The sequence below is a fragment of the Argentina silus genome (genome assembly GCF_951799395.1).
Source record: "Argentina silus genome assembly, chromosome: 1".
NCBI classification, from domain to species: Eukaryota; Metazoa; Chordata; class Actinopteri; order Argentiniformes; family Argentinidae; genus Argentina; species Argentina silus.
In genome coordinates, this window is record NC_139655.1 from 15,398,705 (window position 1) to 15,409,928 (window position 11,224).

General features: G+C 43.8%; 1 protein-coding gene across 2 annotated transcripts; it reads left to right on the forward strand.

Moving 5' to 3' along the window:
- The first annotated feature begins 341 nt into the window (after positions 1-341).
- nectin4a (nectin cell adhesion molecule 4a) lies at positions 342-10,960 on the forward strand. 2 transcript variants are annotated; one of them, XM_083675916.1, is made up of 11 exons: positions 342-848; positions 3,598-3,804; positions 4,342-4,509; positions 4,818-5,096; positions 5,352-5,469; positions 7,419-7,570; positions 7,796-7,952; positions 8,060-8,135; positions 8,382-8,444; positions 8,790-8,975; positions 9,084-10,960. In XM_083675916.1, exons 1-11 carry the CDS (start codon positions 794-796, stop codon positions 9,489-9,491), a joined length of 1,869 nt encoding a protein of 622 aa, XP_083532042.1. In that variant the 5' UTR covers positions 342-793; the 3' UTR covers positions 9,492-10,960. The 2 variants fall into 2 exon arrangements, with proteins under 2 accessions (XP_083532042.1, XP_083532043.1); XM_083675917.1 differs by having other exon boundaries at positions 9,087-10,960.
- The last annotated feature ends 264 nt before the right edge of the window (positions 10,961-11,224 follow it).

The following is an 11,224-nucleotide window of genomic DNA, read 5'->3' on the forward strand; positions in this document are numbered from 1 at the left end:
CTGTACGACTTATGGTTAAAATGCTGGATTAACCATCTCATACCTTTTCTTTATGCATTGTTAGATATTAAGGTAATTATTATTTTATTTTTTTGACATGATAGGCCTTGTACATGATACATTCATAAAAAAAAACATGAGACATGTTTACTGTATAAAGGCTATATAAACTGAGCATTGGGGAGTAGAAACTGTGTGTACCATGTCACACCCCTTGGAGCTCTTGTGGTAGCCTGTGTGCATGTGAGGGCGAGAAAATAACTGTCGTGTTGCTTTAACCAAACTGGAAAGGTGACTCTTTGTATGTGTGTGTGTGTGTCAGAGAGAGAGAGAGGGCGCGTTTGAGACAGGTGTATCCAAAAACACAGGTATACCACTCCTACCTGTACCCGGAAAAAGATATGGTGTGGTGACACAGGACCTCATTTTCTTCTGCTTTCATTTCAACTTTGCCTAGGAGTACACGCAAAAGGATACACTTTTCACACAAAGAGAACGGTTTTCCAAATAATCTTCAAGGATGGGCCGATGAAATAATGCAAAACAAAATCATCAGTCACTGTAGCAGAGAATAATTTTTGGTACTTCAGTTGAACTTTTTGAATGTAATTTTATTACTTGATTGAAAATTGACTTTCTGGGTAAGATCATAAACTAAGTGTATCAGGACTGGACCAATGTCCGGACTAATTCCTGGGAGGGAATCGTGGCCAGTAGAGTACACCTGTTGATTGTCTTCAGTAGGCTACTCACACCTTGCTGTCTGGCACAGAGATCTACCGAACTGTGCAGCATGACATCGCACCTGGACGCACTGTCACTATTTCTGTGGACCCTCTGGACATTCAGTAAGTGGTTTTATGAATTAGTTTTTCCACAGTACAACTTAATGCATTGATTGTTTAACCTAAGAAAGTGTAACACAATAATGATATTATGAAAGTTTAGTGGGCTTATAGCTCAAACAGCGTGTTTTTTGTTGTTGCTTGTTATACTTATTTGTATACTATTTTAAGCTGTGTACCTTTGACTGCTTTCCAGCTCCTTGGGTTAGTCTTAGCTGGATCAGAGATGAACAACACTTGTGGAGCTGTCTGATATTTCTGGAAAAACTGGTTTCTGTTGATCAATTTCCCTCCCTCATATGTAATTCAGTCTGACTGGGTGCCCTACCTGTGGATCTCTCTCTTTCTATTTCTTTTTTCGCTCTCTCTCTCTCTCTCTCTCTCTCTCTCTCTTTATCACACACATGCACGCATACACACACACACGCACGCCCAGACACACACATACACACACCTAACGTCTTTAGGGGATCAGGTAATTATCGCAGTGGGCGCCTATTTTCCTGTATTTATGTGTATACGTAGATGTATAATGAGTGTTTTTCATTTATAACACAGACACTGTGTGTGTGTGTGTGTGTGTGTGTGTGTGTGTGTGTGTGAGAAAGAGAGAGAGAGAAAAACTGTGCATGTGTGCGCATGCACAGAGGGGATGAGAGGCAGTCAGTCAGACAGGCCGGATGTAGTCTCATAGTGTAGGTGGTGTTATTCCAGTAATGTCACACAGGCAGATTCCAGGGTAGATCTCAGTGCCCTGTCTGCTGCTATCTCCATGTTCACTACTCTGATGTGTGACACAAACTGATCACATGAACAGCACCTGTCAGCATAGCAGACACCAGACAACAAGGTCTGCTGGTAAATACATCAATCACCAAACACACTTCACCTACTGATTTACACACCACCTGCTTAAACAACCGCCTGTGGTTCAGCCACAGAACAGCCAAATCAAAACAGCATTTGGCATTTGACATATATCTTGGACTGGTGTCAGTAGCTCTATGTATATTTTGGCTATTACATTAATATACTTGCTTTGTTGCGCCCAGACTGAATTTTCAGGGCAAAAAAGTTTTGTTTTAAATGACAACAGTCAGCAATCAGAAACTTCATTCCTCAAGGATCAACATTGTTGTTACTTGGCAGATCGCTACTGCTCTGTGTGTGTGTGTGTGTGTGTGTGTGTGTGTGTGTGTGTGTGTGTGTGTGTGTGTGTGTGTGTGTGTGTGTGTGTGTGTGTGTGTGGCCAGAGCAGTAAGATAGTACTGCTTATGTCTACATCAAACATGTCAGTGAGTTGTGTCTGTAAACACTGGTCTGTGCATGCTTCTCTTTCTCCGGACACTAACTGGTTGGCTATAGTGAAGAGTAATGAGTGAAGCAGTATACAGTGCCTTCGGAAAGTATTCAGACCCCTTCACTTTTTCCACATTTTGTTATGTTATAGACTCAATTTAAAATGGATTAAATTAAAATAATTTGCCATCAATCTACACACAATACCCCAGAATGACAAAGTGAAAACAGGTTTTTAGAAATTTCAGTAAATTTATTCAAATTGAAATACAGAAATACCTCATATACATAATTATTCAGACCCTTTGCTATGACACTCTTAAAATTAGCTAAAATGCAAAAATGTCACCAACAAATCACTCAATAAGTTGAATTGAGTCTGTCTTAATGCAAGAATAATAGTTCATGTAATTTTGGAATTAATATCTTTGTTTTTATAGGGTCTCTGATTTGCATAGGAATCAATTACACACTGTGTGGATCAGTTTGTCATTACAAACTGAGCAAATGGAGAGGAATAAAACTGCTCAGGAATGCGACCCTGAGGCCATTCAAGTGATACAGCAAAGAAAGTGGCTGGAAATGTGTTTATTTGTTTTTACTACAAAGCATTATGTTTGTCACTGGCAGGGACCGGGGAGTTTGTCAGGATCAAGAGAAATTATGAAATTTGCTGAGTTGGTCGTGACATCCTAATCTACACAGTGTGTAATTGATTCCTATGCAAATCAGAGACCCTATAAAAACAAAGATATTAATTCCAAAATTACATAAACTATTATCCTTGTATTAAGATGGACTCAATTCAATTTATTGAGTGATTTGTTGATAACATTTTTGCATTTTAGCTAATTTTAAGAGTGTCATAGCAAAGGGTCTGAATACTTATGTACATAAGGTAATTCTGTATTTCAGTTTTAATACATTTACTGAAATCTCAAAAAAATAGTTTTTTGCTTTGTCATTCTGGGGTGTTGTGTGTGGATTGATGGCAAATTCTTTTAATTTAATCCATTTTAAATTGAGTCTATAACACAACAAAATGTGGAAAAAGTGAAGGGGTCTGAATACTTTGCGAAGGCACTGCATCTTCACCTACTCATCTAATCACTCCGTCCCTTTCTTCTTTGTACACTCTTACCCCCCCCCCCCCCCCCCACCAATCTACAATCTAAATTCCAATCAAACTTTCAAAATCTCTCTATCCTCCTCACCTCCTCCTCCTCTTCTTCTTCTCATACTTTCTGTTGTTCATCCCCCCAAGTATACTGAAGCAGAGTGAAGAAAGTGTCAGACTACTAATGCACCCATGGTTCAGTGCATAACCCTCACTTCACCTCTCTCCACCTCCCCCACCCCCACCTCTCTCTCTCTCTGTCTCTCTCTCTCTCTCTATCCATTAACTTCTCCCCTACCTCTCCCCACTCTCTCTCTCTCCCATTCCCTCTCTCAGTAGCTGTTGTGGCTGTGGTGGAGGGGGACTTTGTGCAGCCCCCTACCTCCTTCTCCATGCGCTCCCTGGCGGAGGCTGAGACCAGGCTGCCCTGCCGTTTCCAGGTGGAGTCGAGCCAGGTGGTGGTGCAGGTCAGCTGGACCAGGGAGAAACCAGACGGGACCAAGGAACAGATTATAGCAGCACACCGCACTGATGGACAGACAGGTAGGCCGCATCCCCTACACCTCATGGCTGTTAAAACACGAACAGTATCAATCAGGCTGGGTTTATATTATGTGTGATTCACCTTTGCCATCTTGCGCTTTAGGCCTACATTACAAGCAAATTGATGTTGAATTTAATTCAATGAATTACATTTGGTTAGAGTTAGGGTTAAGGCTTTAGTTAAGGTTCGGGTTAAGGTAAGAGCCAGTTTTAAGGTTTTGACTAAGGGTCAGGCTGTCAATGGGATGCTGGTCAGAAAAGTCCCTTCAGTCTCCTTCCAGTCAAGAATAGCTAGGACTATGCAAACCAAACTACCAAACTATAGTAAGCGAATAAACATCTTCATAGATGCTGCACTTCGAGGGTGACTCAAATTATATTTAGTGTCGGTGACAAACCACAGATGTAACTATAACCTACTTTCATCTCTATCTCTCTTTTCGCCTCTCACCACTTGCTACTTCTCTGTTTCTTACTCCTCTTTCTCATTTCTCATTTCTCTCTCTCTCTCTCTCTCTCTCTCTCTCTCTCTCTCAGCATATGGGCAGTGGTCTGGCCGTGTGAGGTTTGGCAGCAATGAGCCGATGGTGGACTCGTCTATGATCATTATGAGCACGGAGGAGTCTGACGACGGCAAATACACCTGCCATATCACCACCTTCCCCACTGGGAACTTTGACAGACAGCTGTCACTCACTGTGTGGAGTAAGTCCCTCCCCTTCCTCCTCACACTATCATAAGCTGATGATGATGATGATGATGATGATGAGGATGTACCAGTGTAAGCTGTTGTATTACATAACATTAATGAGGCTAGCTGCAGTTGTGGGGATAGTTGCAGTGTTAAGAGTGTTATAGCCACAACAAGACCAATAATAACATTTGTAGTAGTAGTATTAGTAGTAAAAAAATGTTATTATCCCAATTGGGGAATTTGGTGGTGAACAGTGCTTAGGGGCTTGCTTTCCTTAGAGCATGAATTACAGTACCCTCTTAACCCTTGACCCCCACAGCCAGGCCCATCTCCTCCCTGGACCCTGTGGTTCTGGTGGAGGGTCAGTCCTTCCAGGTAGCCGCGTCCTGTCGTTCCGTGGCCCACCCTCCGCCCCGCCTCTCCTGGGACACTGAACTGACGGGCCAATCCCACAACCGCAGCTCAGAGGGCGGGGCAAGCTCCTCCCACTTCTCCCTCCACCCTCTGAGGAGTATGAACGGGAAGAAGCTGGACTGCCTGGTGTGGCACCCTGCTCTAGAGCGCCCCCGCAGGATCACCAACAACCTGGTAGTGCACTGTGAGTTTCCCCTCCGCTAGACACCAAGCAACTATTGGTTTGTTTACGTGGTTTACTGAACCAATTGTTTCATGCAAAATGGCTCTGTTCTTCCAAAGGATAAGGCTCGTGGAGGTAGAAATGGAATGAGGAATGGTATCAAGCATAGAATTGAATGAGGAATGGTATCAAATGTGTTTGCCTCCCCTGGTATGTACAGTATCTGTCTGTAATCACGTAAGTAAGTAATCACTCTGTCACGGTCCTCTTATCTAGTCCCCCCAGATGCTGAAGTTACTGGGTATGATCACAACTGGTTTGCTGGGCTGGAAGGAGCTGCCCTCAGATGTGTGAGCAGAGGAAACCCCAAACCACAGAGTTTCACCTGGACCAGGTAGGACCTGCCTACCTCTGACTCGCTCTCCGTCTGGCCATTGTCTTTTGTGCAATTAACTCACTTACTCATTTAAAGTTGAGGTTTAGGAGTAGTAGTAGTAGTGCTAGAAGTAGTAGTAGTAGTAGTAGTAGTAGTAGTAGTAGTAGTAGTAGTACTACTAATACTAGTGTCTGTCTGCCTGTTTGCCTGCCTGCCTGCATGTGTGTGTGTGTGTGTGTGTGTGTGTGTGTGTGTGTGTGTGTGTGTGTGTGTGTGTGCATCTGTCTGTCTGTCTGCCTGCCTATCTGTCTGTCTGTCTGTCTGTCTGTCTGTCTGTCTGGCTGGCTGACCGGCCATTCTCTTTTGTGCAATTAACTCATTTACTCATTTAAAGTTGAGGTTTGATATAGTTGCTTTGAGTGTTTCGGTTCAGCAGAGGTTCAAAGCTAAACATCTGTTGTTGGAGATATTCCCATATACGGTGATCAGTTCTATGAACTTGGATTCTTGTGGTTTCTCGCTTGAGTCATTTCGTGTCATTTGGAACGCACATCCTGCATGCTGGATTAATCCATTCTCAGGGCGTGGTAGGTAGAGGGGGGGGGAGGAGGAGTGATCCACAGAAAATTACTGAAGAAAAAATGACTCCTTATTATTACAAGTGACAGTTAGGCCTTCGGGGAAGTTCAACACAGTTGCAGGCTATATGTCTGATTAGATGGATTGAAGTTTTCTGTTAAAGGTTACCCTCCTGTGTATTTTTGTTATGATTGACTGGATCATGTGACGTTGCCACCAAGTTGTAAGCAGTTAGTCACACATACACACCTTAAGGAAGGTGTGTTTGTATGTGAGTGAGTAACAAACAAGGCCTTAGTACACACCACACACACACACACATACACACACACACACACACACACACAGATTCACTGTATCCCACTCATATACTTTCAAGCACTTAGATATCTTGTTACACTCAATCTCTTCTTACTGAGTCCCAACTTAGCCCCCCAAACACACACACACACACACACACACACACACACACACACACACACACACACACACAGGCTGTTGCAGTGGGAAAACCTGTTCTCTCTTTGTACTTGTCAATGCAAAGCAGGTGAAGTAATAACTGGAGTCATGGTGTCGTGTTGCGGCTTGTGCAGAAAGCAGACACAGGAGACAGTTTCACACGAGGGAGGTAGGGAGAGGGGGATGAGAGGGAAGAGAAAAGGATGAGTGAGCAATGAAAAAGGAAGGGGTTTAAGGAAGGAAGGGAGGGAGAGGATATATGGGGGCTTAGTGGGCATGGGGGAGGAAGAGAAACTGGATGTGTTTATCTGATTATCATGCAGAGTGATCTGTGACATATGTAAAACTTTGATGGTTCCTCTTTCCTTGCTCAGAAGAGTTTGTAGGGTTCGACCAAAAAAATGTTGTGAAATACTGGCAGGGATAATATACATCTTGTCTGGTCTAGATTGTTGTGGCCTCACTTTGATATGTATCTATGTAATACTATGGTGCTCATGAGGCAATAAGGCCTGGTGCTCAGTGGAGGCTGGTGGAGGTATAAATCAGAGGACAGGCTTGATGTAATGCATCGAATGATACCATTACATATTCCGTTCCATGCATTACAATGAGCCCGTCCTCCAATGTCTGCCTCCAGCAGTCTCCCCTGGTAGTGCTGAGCGTGATGATCAGTTGACTTAAAATGTTGTTATGATGTTCAGATTGGTGTTGTTGTTTGTGTTGCGTGCAGTGTTGCACAAACAATATTGTTGGGTGTGTTTAGTATATGATATTTTAGGGTGTTTCTAATGAGGCATAGAGAGAGGTTATTTGATGTTTTTAGAGTATGTCATTCAATCCATTGTTGTAGGATATGTCCTTCATTGTTCTGTTAAGTACCTTCTTGAATACTAAGTTAAGCACTGTTTTATGTCTATTGTCCACAGAAAGGGTGGAGTCTTGCCGGAAGGTGTGACCGAGGCTAATGGAACGCTGCTGTTTGACCGGCCCCTCAGCCTGACTGACACTGGCATCTACCAATGTGTGGCAAAGAATGATGTGGGGGCAGGGAATGCTGATGTGGAGATCACTGTGAAAGGTAGAGAAATATCTAACTATGGTCTTGGATTCATTGTGTCGTTTTCTGTTCATAGAACATGTTCACATATGTGTTTCAATCCTGTAGAAGAACCCTGCATTCTGTTACTCTGTAGAAAGTATTTATCAATACATATCAAACATAATCCAATGAAGCCCTAGTTGGTGTGTTTGAGTGTGAAGTACTGTATTTGTGATATAACTTCCGGTTCTCTCTCTCTCACAGAGTCTCCTCAGAAAGAGGCAACGTTTGACAATCTGTTGATCATAGTGGGAGCGGTGGCTGGGGGGCTGCTGATCCTCATGCTGATCATCGTCCTAACTGTGACCCGCCACCACAAACACAAGAACAAGAAACTGAAGAGGGAGCTGACTGTCAAGAAGTACGTTTTTCAAAAATCTTCAACTATACTGTAGACATAACTTTACAAAAACCTCATGTACAAGGAACATTCAAACAATATCTCTCTACCCCCTCTTTTGCGGTCAGGGAAGAGATTTCAACTCTCTCCAGACAAGCCTCCTTCAGAATAATCAACTCTGTCAGTACAGATGCCAGAGGACAGGTACAGTAGCGATATCTTATTACAGTGCACTAGGCGTACTGCAGGGGAGGCTAGTGGAGGAAGAAATCAGAGGACAGGCTCCTTGTAATGCATGGAATGGAGGACATGTGTCCTCTCCTGGCCTGCTGTCTGCTGTCTGTATGGAAGAGCATAGGCTTCCTATCACTCTGTGAAGACGTATTTGTATGCTTATTGGCATGTGTATTAGCGCACAGAGCTAACGTGGCTAATCCCTCTCTCCTTCAGACGGAGGAGAGCATCCCTCTGAGAGTAGAGGGCACCTTGCGGACCAGTCTGTCCTCCCTTGGGGTCAGTCTACATTTCTCTCTTTCTCTGCATGGGGGGACTTCCCATTTAGCCTCCAGATGCCTGGCCGCGAAGTTCTGAGCTCCGCAGGCAACATCTCAACATTTAGATTCTAAAAGTAGCACATCTCACATATACATACATACTATATACAATATAATCCAGTTTGTTGTTACAACTTTACTCTTTCTCCCAATCCTCTGTGCTAACCTGGGCCCCCTGCTTCTCAGCCATTTTATGTAAAACTGTAAGTGCAAACGGTGTGAATATTGCCTCTCTCTCTCTAATGCTTTATCTATGGTTTATCTAACTCTCTATCTCTCTATCTCTCTCTCCCACCACAAACAGGAACAAGCTCGCTGTAGAGACAGTCGCTCCACTCTTTCGGGTGGGAGGGGCGGAGGAGGAGGGGGGCTTGACTACCTGGGTAGACCTGTTCTGTACAACAACTCACGGAGGGGGAGAGCTATGGAGAGAGATGAGGAGAACAGACTAAGAGTGGAGTCATACGTGCGGAATAGCACAATGTCTCTGGTAAGTGTATACTTTCGCCTGAATAACCTATTTAAGCCATAACCACTTGTCATTGATCGGTAGCCTGTTTCACTGTATAAACACATAGGCAACTTGTCTGTCTGTCAGCAGGAAACTCGTCTCCACCCGCCTCTCCAACCCTCTCCCTATCCAATGGAACAATCCACAGAGCATGTGAGGATCCTGAACGGCAGCGCTATTATCCCAACAGAGGGAGGTTTCAGGCAGGGAACCATCAACAGGAACCAGCACTCCCCGCTGAGCTGCAGCTATCCTCCAGTCACAGATGATGACGAGGAGGATGAAGGTGTGGTGGGAGACCGAGGGGGCATGAGGAGTCCGGTAGATCAGGGTCGGGAGGATGACCGGGACAGCGAGACCAACAGCTCCCAGATCTCAGACGCACTCAATCACCACTACCAGCAGAACAACGGCACCCTGCGACCTGCTCCACGCTCCAACACCATCCTCCACACCCCTCACACCTCCCTCATACACAAGGCTCAGATCGTGTAGAGGAGGATTGGCAGAGGACTTTGTACGGCAGGAGAGGGCAAACTCTGGTCCTGAAAGGGCCACAGTGCGTCACAGCCCAGCACTAACACACCTGATTGGACTAATAGTGATCTTAATGAATGACCATGGTTAGTTGGATTGGGTTTGTTAAAGCTGGGCTGGAATGAAAGCCTGTGCACACGCATACACACGGTGTGGCCCCCCGTTGCCCACCCCAGCTATACAACAACACACACGTTGCCAAACGACACCATTGCAGTGTTCTACGTGTAATGAGTTGTGGCTGAGTTTGGTTCCTTATCCAACATATTGCGGGATCTGTACTTGGTGGCATGGCCCAACACAGCCAGTTTACTCCTCCTCCTTCACTTCCCCTCCAGCTCTGAAACATACTTCCTCCTCCTCTGCCTCAAGCACTGAGACAGTTTAACAGCTCTGAAAAGACTGCTCGGTAGACACAACACTTATGCAACTGTATCACAGAAGCTGGGCAACATGTGTGACTTTGAACCAAAAGCAAATGGATGTCATGCGGTCCAAAGACTAATATTGTCAAAAGAACATTGTAAATATTGCAGCACGAACAGTTTACTCCTTGACACACCAAACTGAGGACATTGACATTCCTTTTTCTCCTAAGACTCTGTCATGCCACATTGTATTATATTTGACTATGATTTGGTGAATGGACACTGAAGGCCAGATACAGGAACGAATCAGGACCAGGACCCATAGAGGTTCATCTATGTGACTGGAAGTGTAGTAGGATTCACTCCTGTCTCCTTACCATGAAACTTAATGTACACAACAGTGACACTTTGACTTTGCCATATTCTGAGATAATGAACTGAAACAGACGTTGAAAGCAGAACTGGGTCTCTCTCGGTTTGACATGTTGTATAAATATGTATGTATGTAAAAGTCTGCCCAAACTCAAGAACTTGTAAAAGTATTGTTTTACGTTCTTACATTACTGACATTTAGACATGACAACTGCAATATGCTTAAAACACAGTTTACGTGCAGAAAGTGCCTTTTCCTTTCTAAGCCATTATGAAGTATTATATTGTATCTTTAATGTGTTGCTATGCATGTTATGTGAATGGGTTTCTCTCTTGTTTCAGTGAATGTGAAAAGCTTAACTCGGTTTTGCATGGGATTCATGTATCCAAATTACTTCTTTTTTTTTTTTTTAACCTTAGTGCAGTAGGTACTGCAAGCATATCTCAGTATGAATGAATGTATAACCTATATAGAATGGAAGTGGTCGGAATTTGTAAGTATATATCGCCCTCTGGTGTGTGCTGCTGGATAGTGCATGGACCTTACAGTAGCACTGTCCATAGTAATCATCATGAGGTATTGTGGACACAATTGCATGATTCCTGACTTCCAAACAGGATGGCAGGGTTTCTGCACGATGTATTATTGTGAAATAAACTTCTTGTGGCTTTCAGTTATTATCAAGATGTGACTGGGTGGAGCCTTTTGTTCTTATTCTGGAGTCATAACTGCTATAGTGCTGACATCATAACCTGCCATTGTTCTGAAGGAATAGGTTTAAAACTGATGTGCCATGTTGTGTTTAATGATAAACGTGCTTAAGGTTATATATTTACAAGTAATCATCCCACGGGCCAATTGCTGCCACCTTTGACAGGGGATGATTATGGCATGATCACTTGTTAAACCAGGGTGTGTTCCGATTCTCTACCCTTCTCCTGAAGTGTGTA